Source organism: Hyperolius riggenbachi, chromosome 8 (genome assembly GCF_040937935.1).
Source record: "Hyperolius riggenbachi isolate aHypRig1 chromosome 8, aHypRig1.pri, whole genome shotgun sequence".
In the NCBI taxonomy this organism is placed as follows: Eukaryota; Metazoa; Chordata; class Amphibia; order Anura; family Hyperoliidae; genus Hyperolius; species Hyperolius riggenbachi.
In genome coordinates, this window is record NC_090653.1 from 94,275,415 (window position 1) to 94,299,519 (window position 24,105).

Genomic DNA, 24,105 nt, shown 5'->3' on the forward strand with positions numbered 1-24,105 from the left:
GCCATCACTGATGTGTATGGGGTGCTCTGTGCCATCACTGATGTGTATGGGGTGCTCTGTGCCATCACTGATGTGTATGGGGTGCTCTGTGCCATCACTGATGTGTATGGGGTGCTCTGTGCCATCACTGATGTGTATGGGGTGCTCTGTGTGCCATCACTGATGTGTATGAGGTGCTCTGTGTGCCATCACTGATGTGTATGGGGTGCTCTGTGTGCCATCACTGATGTGTATGAGGTGCTCTGTGTGCCATCACTGATGTGTATGGGGTGCTCTGTGTGCCATCACTGATGTGTATGAGGTGCTCTGTGTGCCATCACTGATGTGTATGGGGTGCTCTGTGTGCCATCACTGATGTGTATGAGGTGCTCTGTGTGCCATCACTGATGTGTATGGGGTGCTTTGTGTGCCATCACTGATGTGTATGGGGTGCTGTGTGTGCCGTCACTGATGTGTATGGGGTGCTCTGTGTGCCATCGCTGCCAATGAAAATGTACCTTACATCAAACAAATCTATTCCTCATTTATTTTAATCAACAACACTACTTTTATTACAGTGAAGAAATTCTATCTAATATGTCACACTGACAAATAAAGTTTATTTATTTTTGAATTTAAACTTATTAGGTCGAATGATTTTCATGCAACTACATACCATTCAATTTTTGACAGAATTGATCTGATTTTTCCAACATTTCCAATTGATTTTAATTGCGAATAATGGCAATTTCGATCAAATTTATTGATCAAAAATAAAAACTGTGGTCATGTTTTCATTTGAATACTCAGGAATTTGTTGCAGTAAGAATAAATAGTATTTTTGTGATATACTATTATTGTATCTTCATGGGGGAGGTAAGTCTACCAATAATCCCCACTTTATATTTTAATGTATTTTATCCTGATTGTAATATCCTGAGTATTCCCAGATGCTATTAGTGGTTGCCTACATTCGGCAACCCAATTTTGTAAGTATAACATTAACGTTCTGATCATTGTCCCAATTTTATCAATAATACACTATTGGGGCTCTTGATTGTTTTTTGTCTCTGCATGTTTTCATTAGAGTTCCTTATTGCCCGGCCCCAGCAGAGATCATATTAAAGACTTGAAGGTCCTTGGACTGAATGCATGCACTGGTTTCCCCAGCGGGTCCACAGACAACTGTAAAACCCCAAAAGATCTTCTACTTTACTTCTACACTGTTCAGAATGAAAAAGAACCTTTTTTGGAGTTGTGACTGCTGTGTTGATCTTATATCATTTGTACTGTTTACAGTGATTTGTATAAACTCTTTGGATATGTCAGGCCAGTTCTAGGCAAGGAAGGACGTAACTGAGTATAAACATGTCATTTTATTTTATTGTGTGCAGGTGGTGGATGCGAACATCTGTCGATGAATGATTATTTCAACCATGATGGCCGACCAGCCTCCTCCATTGGAAGCCACGTCTTTATTGAATGAAGTGTCCCTTGTGCCACACATGGTGAATGGTGACAGCACACAGCAGGTAAAGGGTGTCCCTAGGCTGATAGCTTGCAGATGCATTGAGTGACTTTGGAAATCTAAACCTTATACTTTCTGCACCAACGTAAGCCAAGGCAGAGAGGCTACGTCCCATATGGCGTATACTTATTACATTCATATCAGCCGCTGCTTTATATGCAGTGGCTGGATAGAGTACTGGTTAGGGGCTCTGCCTCTGACACAGGAGACCAGGGTTCTATTCTCAGGTCTCCCTGTTCAATAAGCCAGCACCTATTCAGTGAGGAGAACTTGGGCAAGACTCCCTAATGCCTAGTACACACCATACAATTTTCTGTTAGATTTTCTGTAAGATTTTCTGTAATTAGATTATGTTCTATAAAGTACTGGTAGAGACTGGTCATTATCTCTGGTGCATTGTCTTCTGGTTATTTCCTGCGGAGTAGAACAATGCCTAATTGCTAGGCAGATTGGAAATTATCTATCTGGCAGGTAAATCTAATGCTGGGGATACACGATAAGTTTCTGTACCGTGTATCGAGCAGCTTATCCGGCCAGCTGATAATATTTAGCTGGTCCGATCACGCTGCTTGACCCACGCCGGCGGACAATGGCAGGGAATTGAGCAGCTGATAAGGAGCGCCGGCGGGGACGAGCGGTAATCGATCCACATGTTGGGGATCGATCTGGCGGCTAATCGGCCACCGGATCGACCCGTGTATTCCCAGCATAACAGAAAATCTTACAGAAAATTGTATGGTGTGTACTAGGCATAACACTGCTATTGCCTACTGAGTTCGTTCTAGTGGCTGTAGCTCTGGCTCTATAAAAGCAATATAAATGTTCTGTGACTTGTCTTATAAATGTATTTAATAGAACATTATGTTAACATTTTTCTTAATTATTTTTATTTAAAGTGAAAATAAATGATGAGATAATTAATAGTAAGTGTAGGATGATAAATTTGTAGTGTAGAAAAGAGGCTCATATCTTTATTTTCAGTTTTATAGCTGTATTTCTAAAGCTGAATACTCACCACAAGACTGCAGAAGATGGATCGAGGGAAACGTGGCAACAAACAATCGTTTCCCTATCCATCTTCTGCAGTCGTGCATCATGGGAACAAACAATGGGCACCAACGCAAAGTTGAATGGTTGTGGGAATTAGCGTGGGGGTCGGAACAACCATCCATGATGGAATCCGGTCGTTCAAAGCGAAAGATTATTGCGTGTAATTGGCCGTCATTGAACATTGTTTAGCGAACTTTCATGAAACTATATTACACGGTATCATGCATCAGACTGTCACAGCTGCAGCTTGGAATCCACACACTGCCTGAAAAAGAGGCAGAAGTAATGACCCTTTGCAATGTACTGCAGTAAAACCTAATGATCTCCCTTCTCTATGACAGATTATTATTATAATTATTATTATTTAGTATTTAAATAGCGACAACATCTTCTGCAGCGCTGTACAGAGTATACTGTCCCTTCACTTAACTGTCTCTTAGATGGGTTTACAAACTAATCCCTACCATAGTCACATGTCCGTGTATGCATCTTAGTCTAGGGCAATTTTTTTTAGGGGGGGGGGAGCAAATTAACTTATCTGTATGTTTTTGGAATGTGGTAGGAAACCAGAGTGCCCTTAGGAAACCCACACAGACACGGGGAGAACATACAAACTCCGTGCAGATGTTGACCTGTCTGGTATTTAGACCGGGGACCCATCGCTGCAAGGCGAGAGATCTAACCACTAGGCCACTGTGCTGCCTAGAGAGCAGCCTTTTAACTTCTATTTACTTTTCAGGAAACCAAATTTGACAAGCTCTTTTACATAGATTAAAATTCAAGTTTAACTCTTAATATATTTGACATTCAAAAGGGGCTTCAGATAGAAATCGAGTTGTTTAGGCACCCTGACCAGCAGGCATCTTATAGACACCTTGTTAAATTTCATAATTTGAGAGACCCATGCGAGTAATAACCGAAGGATTAAGGTTAGGATAAATGGTGGGCAAGCGGATATGGGCGCTTATCCCAGTGCCCAATTGATGCGTTGCTGCGGTAACACTCCTCCTTCATATACATTTTTAGTAGGGCAAGTACTACACAGTATGTGTTTATCTCATCATGCCACTTCTGGTACATGTTAAAGAAGCAGGGCGGCCACGGGCTAGGTTTTTGACTGCTGCGGTTTACATGTTTGGCGTTTTTATTGCCTTAGTGTTCCAGCCTGGTGCCCACCCCTTGCTTCCTGGTGCCCTAGGCCATGACCTTTGTGGCCTTGCCTCAAATCCGCTCATGATTCTCAGCAGAGGCGTTCGTTATTGGGCAGGTGTTCTCCTGCATGTGTATAGAGCTAAGACTATGGGATCTAAGTTGACTAGGTACTCTCAGAGCTACTTTTTGTTTACTGGTTAAAATGAGCAAATCTTGTGCTTTTGAGTGGAGTCTCCCACTTCTTCTGCTGCAGACGTTCGCCGCTAAGATGAGGTTGGTGGATTGTTTTTATGTAAACTGGTAGGACTTCCTGCCACTTACTGGTCAGAGGTATTCTACTTTCTCACAGCTACTGCAGTACTGCTAGGCAGAGCTTTCACAAGATTTGTGGTTATGGTTTAGGCTAAATCTTCGCATTGTGCTGCTGCAAAGGTCAGAAACCGAGTCCATGTGATAGAATTACTGCACATGTACAGAACCTTACAGCAAACACACCCTTATGTGCTTATCAGATTTCATCTGGCTTGTGTAGGTGGGCAGATGATGAAAGGCAGGAGGCAAGACATGCCTGTCCGCAGAATCATCCTTACTGCACACCACCCTTCTATGTATGAACTTACTACCATTTAGAAAATCTTAATGGGGCTGATTTATCAGGACTAGTGCAAAGCTATCTAGTTCACAATGGAGCAGTTACCAGAGCAATCTGTCAGAATCCTTGTTTCATTTAAAGGACACTTGGAGCGGGAGGGATATGGAGGCAGCTATATTTATTTTCTTTTAAAGTGAACCCGAGTTGAAAATAATATGATGAGATAAACAATTAGATTTATCCTCCTACTCCTAAAATGACTTTAAGTATCTCAGGGTTTTCTTTTATATTTAAACATTTACAAAGTAGGTTAAATGTTTTACTATCTCTAATCAGTGGCAGCCTATTAAGTGTCCCAGAGTTAGAAAAAGGTCAATAGTTCATGTATTTTATCTCTTCCTGCCCTCAGAAGTTGTATTCTGTCAGGAAAACTTTTGTGGCTGTAATTTGCTTATCAAGACAAGACCAGAAGCTGTCAATTCCATGCCTAGAAATTAAATTAACAGCCTGTTTATTAATATTTTTGTACTGTACTATTTATCTCCTCATGTCACATATTGCCTCTGATACATTTGAAACAATACCAGTTGCCAGTTGTAACGGTAGTGACGACTAACATTATGATTGGCCTGTGTGTGTGTGTGTGTGTGTGTGTGTGTGTGTCATTTGGGAATTTGGGAGATGTTTTTGAAGGATTGCTGTACAGATAGCACATTTTGTGTGTGTGTAACACACACGCGCACACACACACACACCATACATACATACGCACGCACACACACACCATACATACGCACGCACGCATGCACACACACCATACGTACGCACGCACGCACGCACACACACACACCATACATACAGTGGAGGAAATAATTATTTGACCCCTCACTGATTTTGTAAGTTTGTCCAATGACAAAGAAATGAAAAGTCTCAGAACAGTATCATTTCAATGGTAGGTTAATTTTAACAGTGGCAGATAGCACATCAAAAGGAAAATCGAAAAAATAACCTTAAATAAAAGATAGCAACTGATTTGCATTTCATTGAGTGAAATAAGTTTTTGAACCCCTACCAACCATTAAGAGTTCTGGCTCCCACAGAGTGGTTAGACACTTCTACTCAATTAGTCACCCTCATTAAGGACACCTGTCTTAACTAGTCACCTGTATAAAAGACACCTGTCCACAGAATCAATCAATCAAGCAGACTCCAAACTCTCCAACATGGGAAAGACCAAAGAGCTGTCCTAGGATGTCAGAGACAAAATTGTAGACCTGCACAAGGCTGGAATGGGCTACAAAACCATTAGCAAGAAGCTGGGAGAGAAGGTGACAACTGTTGGTGCGATTGTTCGAAAATGGAAGGAGCACAAAATGACCATCAATTGACCTCGCTCTGGGGCTCCACGCAAGATCTCACCTCGTGGGGTGTCAATGGTTCTGAGAAAGGTGAAAAAGCATCCTAGAACTACATGGGAGGAGTTAGTGAATGACCTCAAATTAGCAGGGACGCCAGTCACCAAGAAAACCATTGGAAACACATTACACCGCAATGGATTAAAATCCTGCAGGGCTCGCAAGGTCCCCCTGCTCAAGAAGGCACATGTGCAGGCCCGTCTGAAGTTTGCCAATAACAACCTGAATGATTCTGTGAGTGACTGGGAGAAGGTGCTGTGGTCTGATGAGACCAAAATAGAGCTCTTTGGCATTAAATCAACTCACTGTGTTTGGAGGAAGAAAAATGCTGCCTATGACCCCCAAAACACCGTCCCCACCGTCAAGCATGGGGGTGGAAACCTTTTGCTTTGGGGGTGTTTTTCTGCTAAGGGCACAGGACAACTTAATCGCATTAACGGGAAAATGGACGGAGCCATGTATCGTGAAATACTGAACGACAACCTCCTTCCCTCTGCCAGGAAACTGAAAATGGGTCGTGGATGGGTGTTCCAGCACGACAATGACCCAAAACATACAGCAAAGGCAACAAAGGAGTGGCTCAAGAAGAAGCACATTAAGGTCATGGAGTGGCCTAGTCAGTCTCCGGACCTTAATCCAATAGAAAACCTATGGAGGGAGCTCAAGCTCAGAGTTGCACAGAGACAGCCTCGAAACCTTAGGGATTTAGAGATGATCTGCAAAGAGGAGTGGACCAACATTCCTCCTAAAATGTGTGCAAACTTGGTCATCAATTACAAGAAACGTTTGACCTCTGTGCTTGCAAACAAGGGTTTTTCCACCAAGTATTAAGTCTTTTATTGTTAGAGGGTTCAAAAACGTATTTCACTCAATGAAATGCAAATCAGTTGCTATCTTTTATTTAAGGTTCTTTTTTCGATTTTCCTTTTGATGTGCTATCTGCCACTGTTAAAATAATCCTCCCATTGAAATGATACTGTTCTGAGACTTCATTTCTTTGTCATTGGACAAACTTACAAAATCAGTGAGGGGTCAAATAATTATTACCTCCACTGTACATACGCACGCACGCGCACACACACACCATACATACGCACACACACACCATACATACGCACACATACACACACCATACATACGTACGCACACACACACCATACATACGCACACACACCATACATACGCACACACACCATACATACGCACACACACCATACATACGCACACACACCATACATACGCACACACACCATACATACGCACACACACCATACATACGCACACACACCATACATACGCACACACACCATACATATGCACACACACCATACATATGCACACACACCATACATATGCACACACACCATACATATGCACGCACACACACCATACGCACGCACACACTACATACGCACGCACGCACACCATACATACATACGCACGCACACACACACCATACATACGCACACACACCATACATACATACGCACGCACGCACACACCATACATACATACGCACGCAAACACACCATACATACGCACACACACACACACACCATACATACGCACGCACACACCATACATACGCACGCATACATACATACATACGCATGCACACACACACCATACACACGCACGCACGCACACACACCATACATATGCACGCACACGTGTGTATGTATGGTGTATACATACACACGCACACACACACCATACATACGCACGCACACACAAACACGACGCACACACATAAAATATGTAAACCAGTGTTTCGCAATGGAGGAAGTCTAAATGACACCCTTTAAAACAATGGATCTGTACTGGATTATTTGCTGCACATTGTATTGAAGTGTACTCGGGGCGATATGTGACATGAGATAAACGTGTATGTACAGTACAAAATATTAATAACCAGGCTGTTTTAGTTTTATTTTGCTGCCTGAAAGAGTTAATTTCTAGGCATGGAAGTGACAGATTCTGTCTTGTCAGTACCTTGTCAGGAATATAGTAAACATCACTGATAAGCAAATTACAACCATAAAAGTTTTCTGGCAGAATACCATGTCAGAAAGTGGGGGAGATGAAATATATGAACTATTGACCCTTTTTTTTTTTTTTTTTTTTTTTTTACTCTGGGACACTTTAATAGGCTGCCACTGATTAGAGACAGTAAAACATTCAACCTACTTTGTGAATGTTTAAATATAAAAGAAAACCTTGGGATACTTAAAGTCCTTTTTAGGAGTAGAAGGATAAATACAATTGTTTTTCTCATTAGTTTTTCACCTTGGGTTCACTTTAAAATGCAACTCAGTGCTGGGCCCAATATAATATGAATAAGGCCTTAACATAAGCCTTGCTGAAGTGCTAGAGTAGGGTCACTGGGATATGGTGTCAGGGAGGCGCCCTAGAGTTGTTGTAATGGCATTAGTTGGTGTTATCTATGTAAAACATACAAAAGAGTCGGCTTACCTCTATCTAGAAGTTTATATTAAAAAACAGGTTCTTTATTGGTATATAAGTGTAGACAATGCGTTTCACTGGGCTCTGCCCGCTTCCTCAGGTCAATAAACACCTTAGGTTTTGGTGTGTTTGACAGGGGCCATGGGCTTTTATATGGGAAATTCTCCAGGGGTGCGGAGCTCCTCTTTAAGGTGATGAGCTAACTCTGCTAGCACAAGCTACAATATGGCACCAACAGCAGGAGACTAAATAGCATATTTACACTGCTTGTATTGGCTCTTTCTCTCTGATTTTTCCATGACTTCACAGCACTAATTACATGTGGGTAGTGGCAGCCAGGAACAATGCTATAAATCTCCCAGTAACATGGCTGGAATTTATAATTCTCCTCTTGACTTTCATTCTTCCTCGGCACAATTTATAAAAAACAAAAAAAACAACAAAAAAAACTGGGACTGCTGATTGTTCTAGCAAAGCTGAAACGAATTTCCACGCAAATAAACCTCACATTGGCAGCCTGAATGGACAAATTACCTCTCCGCAACTGTGAAACAGATGTTTTCTTGTTTTTAAAGCCTTCAGTTGCGCAACAGTGCAGCTGAAATAAGCTTCTAATTGTTGAGTTTCTCTGCAATACCCGCCAGTGACAGGCTGGCCACGCTCAGCAAGCAGCAGCTGTGCAAAACTGGAAATACTGTTTGTTTAAAGAGGATCACATCTCATTCTTCTTAAAGCACTAGGGCCCCTTTCCGTTTCAAGAGATGATCGCGTTTAGTTATTCCAAACTCAGCTTCAGACAAGCCTTTTCCACTGGTATTGAATAGAAGATGGCCTGTTTATAAAGGCCTTATTTTGTGTTTCCTTGTAGAGTTCCCTGTGCCTCTTTTGATAGTCCCCTTCATAGTGTGTTCTATGGGCTCCCCTTATGGTGTGTGTGTGTGCCTCCCCTGCTTATAGCTCATCTTATGTCCCTCCCCTGCTTATAGCTCCTCTTATATCCCTCCCCTGCTTATAGCTCATATGTCCCTCCCCTGCTTATAGCTCATATGTCCCTCCCCTGCTTATAGCTCATCTTATGTCCCTCCCCTGCTTATAGCTCATCTTATGTCCCTCCCCTGCTTATAGCTCCTCTTATGTCCTTCCCCTGCTTATAGCTCATCTTATGTCCTTCCCCTGCTTATAGCTCATCTTATGTCCTTCCCCTGCTTATAGCTCCTCTTATGTCCTTCCCCTGCTTATAGCTCCTCTTATGTCCTTCCCCTGCTTATAGCTCCTCTTATGTCCTTCCCCTGCTTATAGCTCCTCTTATGTCCTTCCCCTGCTTATAGCTCATCTTATGTCCCTCCCCTGCTTATAGCTCCTCTTATGTCCTTCCCCTGCTTATAGCTCCTCTTATGTCCTTCCCCTGCTTATAGCTCCTCTTATGTCCTTCCCCTGCTTATAGCTCATCTTATGTCCCTCCCCTGCTTATAGCTCATCTTATGTCCTTCCCCTGCTTATAGCTCATCTTATGTCCCTCCCCTGCTTATAGCTCATCTTATGCCGCTTCCCTGCTTATAGCTCATCTTATGTCCCTCCCCTGCTTATAGCTCATCTTATGTCCCTCCCCTGCTTATAGCTCATCTTATGTCCTTCCCCTGCTTATAGCTCATCTTATGTCCTTCCCCTGCTTATAGTGCCTTTTATGTCCCTTCTTATGGTATCTGCCTTATAGTGCTTTCAGCATGCCCCGATATAGAGTGGTCCAGATTCTAGTTCACCATTTCCCCTAAACCCGTTAGTCTCCTTGTTAGGATCCACTGATGCGTATCACTGTGTTTTTGAGTCATGGTTGTCTTCACCATCACTCCACTGTAAGGTAATGTGACTTGTCAGAGAGACATTAAGCAGACAGAAGAGGTTAGAAGACAGAAGGAGACTGTTGGGATTTGAGAGCACAGGGATTGGCATTACTTGATCATGGAGAGGAGACTATAACAGCTGGACATTGGTGGGGCACACATTTGTACTATGAAAGGGGGAAGTAAACTAACTTCCAGGAGGAGGAGCCTAATTAGTTCCTTTAAGCGTTTTATACACGCAATAGAACTGCTTGCTGGTTATGTCCAAGTTCTGTACAAATGCAATGCTAACCTGCAGGTTAGTGCACAACGAAGCAGGTAGGGAAAGTAGGACAACAATGTGCTCCACTGAAACAACCTGCCAGTCTGATCTCTCACTGACGCATGAAAGTGTGGCTGTACACATACTAGATTCTTGGCAAAGTTAACCCTCAACGTCCACCTTGGCTGAGTACCATCTAGCACAGTTATCTGCAAACTTGGCTCCCCATATGTTAAGGAACTACAAGTCCCACAATGCATTGCGGGAGTCTGACAGCCACAGTATTCATAAAGGCAAATGCATTGTGGGACTTGTAGTTCCTCAACAGCTGGAGAGCCAAGTTTGCAGATCACTGATCTAGTATGTATGTACAAGGCTTTGAGGTCCCAAGGAGAATTGAATATGGGTACCTTGCTTATTATGTAAATGCTATAGACTTAAATGCATGTTTTACCTACTACATCAATTCCTAGCTCCTCATTTCCCCCTTTGTAAACTCCAGCTGTTTGCTGACACCGAACTAGTCAGTCTGAAACCATGGTAGTCTACAGGGAGACACCACTTAAGCTGACAACACTCACTGTCCCTGTTTCATATCTGAGCAAGGTTGGCCTAAACAATACTTTATTCAGGTTGTTCAGCTCAGATCAGAACACACAATGCTGTGGCTATAAAAAATGTCCCCTCTAACCTACAGTACAGTCCAAGGAAAACATTAGCCTGGCTCCCTCGGAGTACTGGCAGTGTTTAGTCTGCCTTGCATGCTGGGATGGGAGAGCGTCATTCGTAGACATAGCTGATGTCTGGCTCAGCCCCAGTGGACAAGGCAAGGTAAAAGGTCAGGCAGTGTCTGGTAAGCTCCTGGGTTTACATTCTTTTAATAAAATTAGCAGACCATGATACCGGCAGTAGAGTTTAAGGCATTTGGTCTCGTGTCGGCCCTTTGATCTCCAGCTTCAAATAAAATGATTTTGATTTTTTTTTTGGCATCACACAAAAATTTCCCAGAGGGCACAGTCACCAAAGCATCTCTTGCCAGACATGAACTCCGTAACGAGCAAGAAACGAAATGCCAACAGCTTAACATTTCTTCATTTTACACGTTTATAGAGTCTCACAGCTTTCTGCAGAGTACGCCAAGCCATTCGCAGCACTTCCTGTCCCAGAAGCATCTATTCCCTGGCCTTTATATATAGTCTCACTCAATTATCCGTTTTCACTTGTAGATAATGAATCTACTGCTACGGGTCAGGTTTACTCATATTGGCCGATCTACCTTCTGAGTCGATAATTATATTGAAGTGGAAGAGAATCAGTGCCGTAACACATCCACCCGATTGGATGAATGGATCGATCAGGAATGGCGGAACATTTCGGTCGCAATGGCTCGATATGGCGTGACGACCGGCCGACCCCTGGCCTGTGTCCCTCCGATACCACAAACCCACTCCCCCCCTCCAATCCCTCAAGAGGGATCTGTCTAGTGGTTGATCCAACCATACATTAAGTCATTCCCAAATTAAAAAGTGCCCTCTTTTGAAATGCGAAGCTAAGCATTTAATAAATAGTTTTAAAGTGGACCTGAACGCTTGCACAAGACAGAAGGTAAACCTAGAGAAATGCACCCTGTACATATTTTGAGAGTTTAGCTTGTTCCCCCTCATTTGTGTATAATCACTAGTTATAATTTTAACCCCTCCCCCGTGTCACACGACTGTCTATTGGCAGATAAGCCCATTTGAAAGTACAGGCTGTATACAATATGTCTGCTTCCATGACTCAGAAAGTAGAAACTGTGTAGATTTATTTTAGGATTTGTATTAGCTGTAACAAAGAAATGTTTTTTGTTTATGCTGTCGTGTATCTTTTAAAGAAGTGAGGAGTTCTGAGTTTAGGTCCACTTTAAAACCTACATAGGTTACAGTAGATTAAAGTGTAGACAATGTTGTCAATCAAATCACCATGCATGCACAACCAGCCAGCCATGTGCCCCCCTACCAAGATAATATAGCTATTTGCTTCTGTGTCTCACAGTGTCCAGCAATAGAGCAGGGGTGCTGTAGAGCTCTTCTGTGGCCACATGGGGTTGCAGCGTATGCAGGTGGTCTCGGGCTATTCCTAACAGCCGTGGGGATAGAGCAGGAGACTTGGCTTGCCAACCAGCTTCTACATTGAGTCATGTATGCCCACCTTTAGGCTCTCCAGGGTTGATCCTGCAAAACTGGCCTGGATTTGTTAGACACTGTACTGTTCTGATGAGCAGTCCGTGGGCTGTCCTGATGAGCTTGGTACGGCAGTTAGTGGGCTGTTCTGATGAGCATGGTATGGCAGTTAGTGGAATGTTCTGATGGTACGGCAGCCGGGGAACTGTTTGGTATGTCTGGTATAGCAGTTGCAGGCTGTTCTGGTGAAGCAGAGTGGAAGCAGACAATAGGGGCAGCACAGTGGCATAGTGGTTAGCACGTGTCTGTGTGGGTTTCCTTTGGGCACTCTGGTTTCCTCCCACATCCCAAAAACATACAGACAAGTTAATTGGCTTTCCCCTAATTTGGCCCTAGACTATGATACATGCACTACACAATACATACAAAAACATATGACTATGGTAGGGACTAGATTGTGAGCCCCTCTGAGGGACAGTTAGTCACGACAATATACTCTGTACAGCGCTGCATAATATGTCGGCGCTATATAAATACTTAAATAAATAAAAATTTTGCTTACATGGTAGGCTTCTCGGCTGCCTGCTTTTTTTTTTTTTTTTTTCTTGAAGAGATTTAGCAATTTTGAGAAATAGTGTACTTCACAAAAGTTTTGTAAGCTTTGTACAGTCAGCTTGCAAATAATGTGTACCGGTAGGCTTGGAGGCCCTTTTCTGTGTTGTGTTTGCTGATAAATGCAAGTTATTTGAGTTTCCTAGTCAGATTACGACATTGTAGCCCACGGACCATGCATGGGAATTCAGCCTGCCCTGTCATTAGTACATACTTCAGCATGCCAGTGCTAATGGCCACTGTGTCAGTAATATAGTTTTACTTTAGTTGTCTCATCCTACTTCCTCCTCATGTCTGTTTTTATAGCTTTCTATATCACCATTATAGAGATTGCTACAATTAAGCTGCTAACACAAGGGCAATAATTATTGCCTGTAGGGATTGAGACCTTATTTAGGGTGAGAATTCCATGCATGAGTGTATATAGTGATATGGGTGATACGTTTTACGTCCTTGGGTGACACATTATGTTGCTATGAGGTGGGGAGAAGGGTAATGATGCGTCTTTTGGTGGGTGAGGTAAGGAGATTGCGCTCGTTTAGCCATTGTTCTACACCCTTACGAGTACGGCCATGCCTGCGCAGTAGCACAGAGCCACTCGTGCTGTGTAGGTACGGCCTTTATCACGCAGACGCAGTATGTCCACACTCATGCAGGTAGAGGAGCGTGGCCAGGATATCATTTCTGACTAGCTCTTGTCCGATACTTTCCGAAGGTCCACGTGTGGCCACAATGGGGGCGAGGAGGACATGGGAAGCCTCTAGACTATCTAGAACAGGGGTGGGCAAACTTTTTTTCGGTCACAGGCCACATTCCTCTCCTCCCACCTTCCCTGCAGAGTTGTGAGCGGTGCATAATGAGACTTTACCCAACCGCAGCTTCCAACATTGATCTCCATGACGCTGCTGTGCGTCATGTGATATGCTGGCATGCCCTGACAGCAGGTCACATGACGCTGCTATGGCCATGAAGATTGCCGCTGAAAGCTGCGATTGGGTGAGTTAAACCACTCGCAACTCTGCAGGGAGGGAGGAGAGATTTCCAACCCACTATTGGCAGGCCGTAGTTTGACCAGCTCTGATCTAAAGGTTTCCCTTTACCTTGGTAAGTATACAACTTTTTTTTTCTGACCGCCTTGGATATTATTTAAAGGGGAACTGAAGTAAGAGGTATACGGAGGCTGCCATATTTATTTCCTTTTAATCAACACCAGTTGCCTGGCAGCCCTGCTGGTCTATTTCTCTGCAGTAGTATCTGAATAACACCAGAAACAAACATGCAGCTAGTCCTGTCAGATCTGGCTTTAAAGTCTGAAACACCTGATCTGCTGCATGCTTGTTCAGGGGCTATGGCTAATAGTATTAGAGGCAGAGGATCAGCAGGGCTGCCAGGCAACTGGATTTGCTTAAAAGGAAATAAGCATGGCAGCCTCCATATACCTCTCTCTTCAGTTCCCCTTTAAGTGGCCTTGGAGGAAGCCTGTGCACATGCTGGAGCCTCATACCGGCTGCCTCGGCCAAGTTCCATCTAGCGTATGTATGAGTCTATATTGTCACTGGGGGGCAGGAAGTGGCAGAGAATGTTCCCAGTGAGAATGTATATAGCAGTCTAAAGCCCAATCTACATGATACAATTCTTTGTGCGATTCGATTACGATTCTATTTACGATCCGATTAAATCCGACATGTCCGATCGGGATACGATTCAATTCGATTTTCCATTGCAAAACAATGGCAAATCGAATTGAATTGAATCCTGATCAGACATGTCAGATTTAATCAGATCGTAAATAGAATTGTAATCACATCGCACAAAGAATTGGATCGTGTAGATGGGTCTTAACAGATGTTTGAATTCTTCCCTGTTCTAATAGTTTAGTGGACGGGGGCCAACTTCTAGCCAAAGCTTTTATTCTTCAGGCAACCTAACATAATGAAATAATAAAAAACAGCCGAGTGCCAAGAGTTAATAGTTTTGTCCTGAAACGGGTAAACCTCTTTAATCTGTAAGTGTGGTTTTCTGTCACATACGCTGCATTTCCCTAACCTCAGGCCTTCAGTATGTGTGTGATGTAAGCCTTAGCATCACTTTGAACACAATGGAGGAAGCAGTTTATGTGGTAAAGCAGCCGTCAGACCTGCAGGATCCAGTGACTTTACACAGAACAAGTCCTGAAAGCCGCTCCTCCTCAGGTGTGTCATTTTTTCCACTTAAAGCGGTAGTTAAAATATAATATAAATACTGTGAAAGATCTATATTTAGCATTAACAGGTATGTGGAAGTGCCTGTATTTTTGTAAAGCTTGCATTCTTTCCATTTGCAATAGATTTTTCTCTTGTGAAGCTGAAGATATTTAGGTTAAATGTGTGATGAGGATGATTTAGGCCAGTTTTACACCTATTTCATGTGTTGCGGTGGGGATGCTATGCTCCAGCTGCATCCCACCACAACTCAAACTATAACGAGCATAACCCTGCAGCAGAGTGCGCCTTCAGGGTCATGCATAGCACCGCCCCCTGCTCAGTGACATACTCTCTGCTGGGCAGGAAGTGCTTCACTGGGACGGCCGTTGGTCCGCACTTGCACGCTGAGCGGCACCGCTCTCCATCCTTTACACTACGTGCATTTTTCTTTCTGTTTTTTTTTTTCCCAACCTGCCAGCCGCAGCTAGCAGGATAACTTGGCGGGGATGTGTGTGCATTAGCGCGCATCCCCGCTAATTTCTGCCCACCGCTCTTGACACCTTTTGGCGTTAGGCAGTCCTGGGGCTGCCATCTTCCTGAAGCCTATCGGCGTTAGGTGGCCATGAAGGGGTTAACCTGCAAGTGTAAAAGGGGCCTCAAGGTACCGTACCTATTTACACATTACAATCGTAATCCTCATGGATTGGGATTTTATCTTTAGGCCAATGGTTATGGCCACATGTTCCTGCAGATGCTTCCCTTATCTACAACTGAGTGATAAGCTTCTAGTTGATGGGGTAAGGGAAACAGTACACCCAACCATTGCCACCATTTATTGGGGAACTTCAGCCTAAACAAACATACTGTCATCAAGTTACATTAGTTATGTTAATTAGAATAAATAGGTAATATAATCTCTTACCCACCCTGTTTTAAAAGAACAGGCAAATGTTTGTGATTCATGGGGGCTGCCATCTTTGTCATGGGGCAGCCATCTTTTTGGTTGAAAGGAGGTGACAAGGAGCAGGAGACACCGTTCCAACTGTCCTGTGACCTGATAACCCCTCCCAGCTGCACACACTATGCTTCAAATGTCAAATTCAAAATGTAAAAAAAAAAAATTGCACCAAAACAGCAGAAAGAACAACATCAGAAATCCCATCATGCTTTGCACAGCATCAGGGGAAAAAAGCCCGGGCAGTTTTCTTCTGTGCAGCTAAAAATGAGGCTTGTATAAGAGAAACAAAGTTCTGATGATGTAAAACTGTTAAACACCAAGCCTTTTCAGTGCTGCTGAGTCGATTTTTAGTCCGGAGGTTCACTTTAATGCTGGGAATACACGGCTCGATTCTCAGCCATTTAGATGGTTAGATCATTTCCGACATCTCCAATCGCGGTTCGATCATTTTGCCGCTCGATTCACCATTGAAGTTAATTGAAAAATAAGAAAAACCAGCGGAAGATAAGAGAATTGAGTGAGCAAAACGGTCAGGCTCGGAAGCGAGCGCCAGACTCAACCCGTGTATTCCCAGCATTAGGGTCATGACTGCCAGATCTTTAAACAACTATCAGTGGATATCCGTCATATGCTTTAGCACTGTACTTTGTATACTGTAATCGTTTAGCCATGAAAGGATACAGAACATTTATATCGCTCTTTTCTCCTGGCGGACTCAAAGCTCCAGATCTGAAGCCACTTAGGGCATGTTCCATGGACGATAGGATCATAAAGCAGCCTTGCACAAAGATTTCTTAATATTTTACGTACTGGCTTGAGCCGGGATTTAAACCCTGGTCTAAGGCTCAAATCGTATATTCAAGGGCAGCAACCCTACCAGTACTCTATCCAGCTGACCTAGAACTGAGAGGGATATAGTTGCTGCCATATTTATTTCTACCGCTCTGCTCCCCTACAGTAAAATGTCAGAAATCATAAAAAAAAAGGATGCTGCAAAAATGCTGATCTGCAGTGCAGCCATATAACCTGTGCTTGTTGTCCTCACATGACTTCACAGCCCTCAGGTGCCTGACACTGGTGCCACTCTCACTTTGTTTAAACCACACCCACCCACTTTCACTTCACTGAAAGAAGGGGGGGGGGGGGTTAGTGGCAGCTTCACCAAAACCCCTTTCATATTCTCATGGGAAGAGGTGGTAAGATGTAAGCTCATCATGCATTTCTCCCAGAGTGCATTGCTGCACTTCTCTAAAGCTGGCCACTAACGGTCCAATTTCTAGCGCAAAATCGTTAGAGCGATCAGAAATTCTGATCGGAAGTGAACTATTCTGATACGTCGTTCACTGCACCATCAACGAACCAATCTTTGCTTCCTATCTATCACAACCAACAAGAAAATCCAAATTTTGGTTTGACAAATTCATTCGGACGACATTTTTTTTCACTCGGTTATAATCGATTGTGTCCACCAATGGAGATTATGCACAACCAATCCGATCAGAATTTCTGATCGCTCGAACGATTTTTCGCTAGAAATTGGACCTTTAGTGGCCACCTTAAAGGGCATTATTTGGTATTTATTTATCATAACAAGTAGCAGCATTGATGACATGATTGACCATGCTGCTGATGAATGTTATAGCAATTAGGATTTTATTTAATGTTTTCTGAGATTGTTTTACTTGGGCACTGGAGGACAATGTTCGAAGGTGGAGAGGGGCTTTAAATTGTCTGTGTAGCACCAATTGTTTACTAGTTTATTTACCCCAAAATTCAGCTTTTTTTTTTTTTTATATATAACCTGAGCTCTTCCAAACAGCCTTTGTGTTTGCAGGTGATTGTGGTGCAGGTGAACCCGGGGGAAACCTTTACGATCCGCACAGAGGATGGACTCATCCAGTGTATACAAGGTAAGGCACACGTTGCTTTGTCACCCAGTGCAGTTATAGGGCTTTCGCAACTGACGACCGTGATGTGACAGTTGTAGGCATGCCACAAGTGCAGCTTCCTGGAAGCTTGCTTATCACTGTGCTGCTGCTGTCACAGCATGTACTGTCAGGTAACCACAGGTGGCTTTCTTTTACTATAAAAGTGTGATTCCTTCCTGGCAAGAGGCTGCTGGGATTTTCTAGTCCTAAATTTACATCACATAATATTAGCATATTGCTGTCGTTGCTGTTTGTTAATGGTGCGGATATCAGTGAGCATTAACACGCAGAAACCAGGCAGAATTGAACAATCAGCCGTGGTTGAGATGTGATTTTTTTTTTCTTTAATACAATTGTTACAATGAACCCTACATTTTTGCTTAGCTTTTCTAAACTAGCTAATTGATAACATTGCTAAGATTAGGGGACCTTCTAAAAAACTGAGTGGAATAACCATGCTTACCATCTGGTATGTAATCATGGGATTAATTGTTATTAACTATATGCCTGAGCCTGACCTCACCAGCAGCTGTTACTATAAGGACCTTTCACACTACATGTCATGCTCTTAAGTAGAAAATAAACCATGTCCCATCCTATGTTGGGTTTCATTTCTGATTACAGCTGAAAACTGGTTATTCTATTTTAAGACTAAGTAATGGTTAGTGGTTTGTTTGATTTCTGTTTTTCTTTCCTCCCTCCAGGTCCAGCACAAGTTCCTATGATGTCCCCAAACGGTTCCATGCCTCCAATATTTGTGCCCCCTGGTTACATCTCTCAGGTAGGTTTAATTTTATACGTTCTAGAATTCTGCATTGGAACCAAGAATCGTTATACTAGTGGTCTAAACAAGACACAGGACATTTATATCATGCTTTTCCTCTGGTGGACTCAAAGTGCCAGAGTTGCAGCTACTTAAGGCGTGCAACCACGGGCAACCAGGATCATTAGGGAGCAATCACTCCAAGACTCCTTACTATTTTACGTACTGGCTTGATCCAAGATTTGAACCTTTGTCAAAGGGCTCAATTCTCACATCCAAGGCAACAGCTTTGCCAGTACACTACCCAACTAACCCAAGAGAGATCTGTACTAATATACCCATCTCTCTAGTTGAAGGAGGCTCCTAGGTTATAAGAAAAGCTCTGTGCACAAGTGCTCACTCCACTGGCTTTCTATAAAAATGGAAAATCCTCTTCAAATCTCTACGTGATCTAGACCAGAGGTCCCCAAACCTGTCCTCGAGACCCAGCAACAGTACAGGTTTTGCTGAAAACCGCAGACTATCACTGGTGGGATAATTAGTGTCTCAGCAGAGCTCAGCACAGACCTCTGTGGATATCTACAAAACATGCACTGTTGGTGGGCCTAGAGAACAAAGTTGGGTTAGATTGTAGACCCCGGATAATTGAAGGACTTTCTGCAACTTAGTCACGCCTCCCACAACCTCAGATAAATAGCATCTAATAGCTTAACCAACCCCAGTCCAACTCTAAAACCTTTGGCACTTGAGCCTTTTGTCATGCTGCCTCTACCCTTTGGAACACCTTGCCACTCCCAGTCAAGACAGCTCCAACTCTTGAGGTATATAAATCAGAACTGAAAAGCCATCTGATTAGTTTGCAGGGGGTGGATCAAGTTCACCTTGATTAAAAAAAACACGAGAGGGACAGAACCCCAGTATAGTGTAGTATATTGTGACACGTAGAGGAAGATCTGTAGAAAGGGGCCCAATAACGACCACCTCCGCCGACAATCGGGCGTGTGTACGGCAGCCAGCGACCACAAACCCGCGTGTGATCCGTTGGGCAGGTCCACTCGGCGATCCCAGTGTTCTCCGCTTCCCCCCCTGACACGCATGTGCAGCCCAGCCTTGCGATGTCGCCTGTTACAAACCCCACAGAGCAAGCACATGTGATCACTGTTTGCAGCAGGATATAAGGAGACTGAACACAGAAATAAGTGAATGGGGTTTATTAAGCACAACCACACAGTGTATATACAAACAAATGAATAGTGCAACCAAAACCCTAACTAGTCTAACTAAGAAGTCATACACAAATCTACAGTATATACTTATTTGAGGAAACCACACAGGAACAATATACAGGTTCTATACAATATATACACACACACACACACACACACACACACACACACACACACACACACACACACACACACACACACACACACACACACACACACACACACACACACACACACACACACACACACACACACACACACACACACACACACACACACACACACACACACACACACACACACACACACACACACACACACACACACACACACACACACACCAGATCGCAGTACAAGATCGCAACACAGAAGCAAGGTCAGAGGCAAGCCATAAATCAAATACCAGATAATCAGGATAGAACCAGAAATACAAAGGACCAGGAATACAGGGGACCAGAGTTCAACAAGCACAAGGGAAGCTATGTGATGTTCTGGCACCTGCTGTAATGAGAGCTGGTCTTAAGTAAGGTGAGCATTGGGTGTGTCAGCAGATCGGCCTGCAAAGTCCCAAGCAGGTTGACCTCTGCTGGCAGGAGGTGGAAGTCCCAAGAAACTCCAGAGTCTGATGCCATCTGCAGGTAAGACTGAGAATTGCAAGTTTGATGACATGAAGTGCACAGCCCCCTGGTGGTGGATATAGAAAGTACATAAGTCCCGCACACACTGCCACCAGCAGGTAGATCAAGTCCTGAACAGGTTCCTAACATCGCCGAAAGGGATCAGGTTCTGATGGTCGATATCCGTCAAAGGCGTGTACGCTCCTTAAAGTGAACCAGAGACGAAGCACCCTTGTGTATTTTACCATAGAAATCAGTGGGAACATTAGAGAAAACATTTACCATGCTCTCTGTTCCATCCTCACTGCTAAAAGTGTCTGTTATCTAGCTGAGATAAGAATCCCGGACTGAGCATTGAGTCTGGCTTTGCTATAATGACTCAGCTATAATGATTCCTGAGCAAAGCCAGCAGGGGGCAGGCTTGGACTTGAAGACAGCAAAGAACACAGTCTCAGCTATAATTATTCTGTAGCAAAGCCAGACCGACTGCTTAGTCGGGATTCTTATCTTAGAGGTGATAACAGGCAAATTAAACAGAGAACAATGTAACAAAGAGCAGATTAGGTGTCTACTGTCATGTTCCCACTGATTTATAAGGTAAAATACATGAGGTTGCTTCATCTCTGGTTCTCTTTAAGAATCTTAAAGTTAATTCCATGTTCTCTATTTGTCCTCATTTATTGTGTTCACATTTCTAAATTGCAGGTTGTAGAAGACAATGGAGTGCGCAAAGTCCTGGTTTTACCACATTCGACAGAGTACCACCCGTCAATGCACCCCCATCCCCCCCACGTGACGCATTATATGCACCACCACCCTGCACTGCTTGCTCACCATCCTCCACATCCAGTCTACTCCCCAGTCCCAGGAACAGGGGAGCTGCAGCATCAGTTTATACACCAGCACCCCCCACCCCCACCACACATTTTCCCAGAACAAGGTATGTACTTGTTTGATTTTCCTTATTTGCATTTTTGTGTTGTTTTAAAAATACAGAAAAGCAGTTCCTGCTTAGCGGTGCCATTTAACAATATGTAGATATGCAACATAAATATAAAAGGTTCTCAGTATAAAAATAAAAATGTATAAAGAAAGTAGGTGTTGGCTTACCGCCACGGATGACAAGAATCCGGGATTCATGAGTTTGAGCATAGCACAGATAAGACAATGGACTCAATTCACTAAGCTTATCTCCTGTCTTTAATAAAGTTTCTATCATTATCACCATGGTGATAAGGCATGTAGTATTCAAGAAACATTTGACCTCAGGCAAACCTAAATTTAACTCTTCTCTCCTTTAGAATTCTGAAATTATTTTAAAGATTGAAGATTTAACTTTAGACATCTCACCTTAAAGGGGTTCTGTGGGTGTTTGCTTAAGATAAAAACCGCCACTTACCTGGGGATTCTATTAGCCTTCTGTAGCAGTAATGTCCCATGTCCCATTCCTTGAAAAATTTGACTTTTGGCTAAAGTCAAATATCCAGACAGGCAGGCAGGCTTGCCACTTCTATCGCCCTCCCATGCCCTTCTTTTCCTCGCCCCATTCACTCCTCTTAGGGTGAGTGATAGGAGGAAATATTGCAGCAAGCCTGCCTCTTCCTGTTTGAAATTTGGACTTTAGCCAAAAGTCAAATATTTCAAGGTATAGGGTTTTTTTCTTTGATGATTCTTTGTAAGGGCAAAGAATACCTAGATGAGAAGTAGGAAGAGACCGGCAGCCCAATGGTGCAGTTTCGTCAGGTATAGGGAGGATAAACTCATATAAATATATGTAAGAGTGAACAGAGGTGCCAGCCGGATAAAAGGTTCTAAAAGGCTTAAAATCCCTCAGGAGGTGGTGAACTCGCCTTCCCGAAGCAGACAAGATACCGTCATATAAATATATACTCACAAAGGTGGGTCCTGCAACCACCATATAGGCCTGCAGGGAATTAACTGTCCCTGCTCGGTACTCCACGTCCTGCTGGATACTGGATGGTTGCTCCTGTAGTACGATAGACTTTCCAGAAAAACCGCAAAGCTATTACCTCCAATGGTCTGACTGGTAGTGGGTAGCTTACACACTATCCCCTATGCTATCAAGGCATTTTGTATTGACCTGAGGAAGCTGGCCATGACCCGTGAAACGCGTTGTCAGATTGCTTTTTGTATAAAAACTTTGAACTGGTGTCCATATCTTCTGGAGAAGTAAGCAATTACCTCTCTTTTTATTATATAATTTTTGTATTTAAAAATGCTAAAATAGAGCACACATTGGGCGCCTCCATCCTACCCACTACCAAATGTTTCAAGGAGTGATCAGGGGGGGACGGAGAGGGACGGACAATGCACAGATGTATGTGGAGCAAAAATATTTTCCCCCGGTCTGGACAACAGATCAACTTCAAAGATAGTGAAGCTTTCAGTGGTGTTATACAAATAATTATTTACAATGTAAGAAGAATTCATTCTTCCAAGGAGTCTTATGTGAATTTACTCTCCTATCCAGAGCCTCGGACGCACGGGAGGATGAACTTTGCACCGCGAGATGAAAGAAGCATGAAAATTAAACGGTTAAAAGACAGGCAGATCAGCTCTCACACCAACAATAAACTGCACAGCCCCCCTTCCTCTCCGCACAAAGCACACATCCCCACCAACTCGCACATGCAGAACGGATACTCCAAAGGACAGCACCTTCCTGGGGGCCCCATTAAGCTGAAGCAAGCCACGCGGACAAGGAGCAGCCCCCCTGCAGATACGGAGTCTGCTGGTATGTTATACATACATTTTCCATCAGTGTGTTAGAGCTGTGTCTCCAGAAGAGAAGGCTGGTGCTAGAATGCTGAGCAGCACGAGGGGTAAAGAGAGAGTCATTAAAGTGGCCCTAAATTAAAAATACAAGATTTCAGAAATAAAATCTATTTTCTAAATTATAATAATAAATAGCAGCCTTTTTTTCAGCTGCATGATGACAAATATACAATATTTTACATTTATTGGAGGAACCCTTCCTTTCATATTGCCGGGACAGAATCCGGCAGACTGGTGGAGGAAATAAAATAAAAAAAAACACAGGCTGCTACTGATGATGTCACAGGGGAGGTGATCTCAGCTTGTGTGAGATTTCACATAGAGGACGCCCCTGTGAGGGGAGGGTAGCTGATGACAAACACACCCATGATCTAAAACCTCCTACTAAGCTCAGAAGTAATGGCTGCCACCTGTATAACCCTAGTTATGAAAAGAAAAGGGTGAAAAGCATGCACTGAAATGCTCATAGGCTTGAAGGAGTGTTTATCTTTGTGTGTGTCAGAGTGGTGCAACTAAATATTTTGAGTTTAAAAAATGTTTGGTTTGGGTCCGCTTTAAGTGTTTAAAGTGTTTGTAAA

The 24,105-nt window shown here is 43.3% G+C and overlaps 1 protein-coding gene across 4 annotated transcripts in view; it reads left to right on the forward strand.

The window, feature by feature from the left end:
- The window catches only part of LOC137529030 (fibronectin type-III domain-containing protein 3A-like), a 138,201-nt gene that overhangs the window by 64,844 nt on the left and 49,252 nt on the right, over positions 1–24,105 (forward strand). For 2 of the 4 annotated variants that reach the window (XM_068250908.1, XM_068250909.1), the window contains exons 2-6: positions 1,374–1,511; positions 18,017–18,107; positions 18,830–18,906; positions 21,437–21,671; positions 23,223–23,486. In XM_068250908.1, coding sequence (XP_068107009.1) covers positions 1,401–1,511; positions 18,017–18,107; positions 18,830–18,906; positions 21,437–21,671; positions 23,223–23,486 — 778 coding nt within the window. In that variant the 5' untranslated portion in view covers positions 1,374–1,400. Of the gene's footprint in view, positions 1–1,373; positions 1,512–15,187; positions 15,249–18,016; positions 18,108–18,829; positions 18,907–21,436; positions 21,672–23,222; positions 23,487–24,105 lie in introns of those variants that run through there. The other 2 variants (XM_068250910.1, XM_068250911.1) reach the window with 2 other exon arrangements.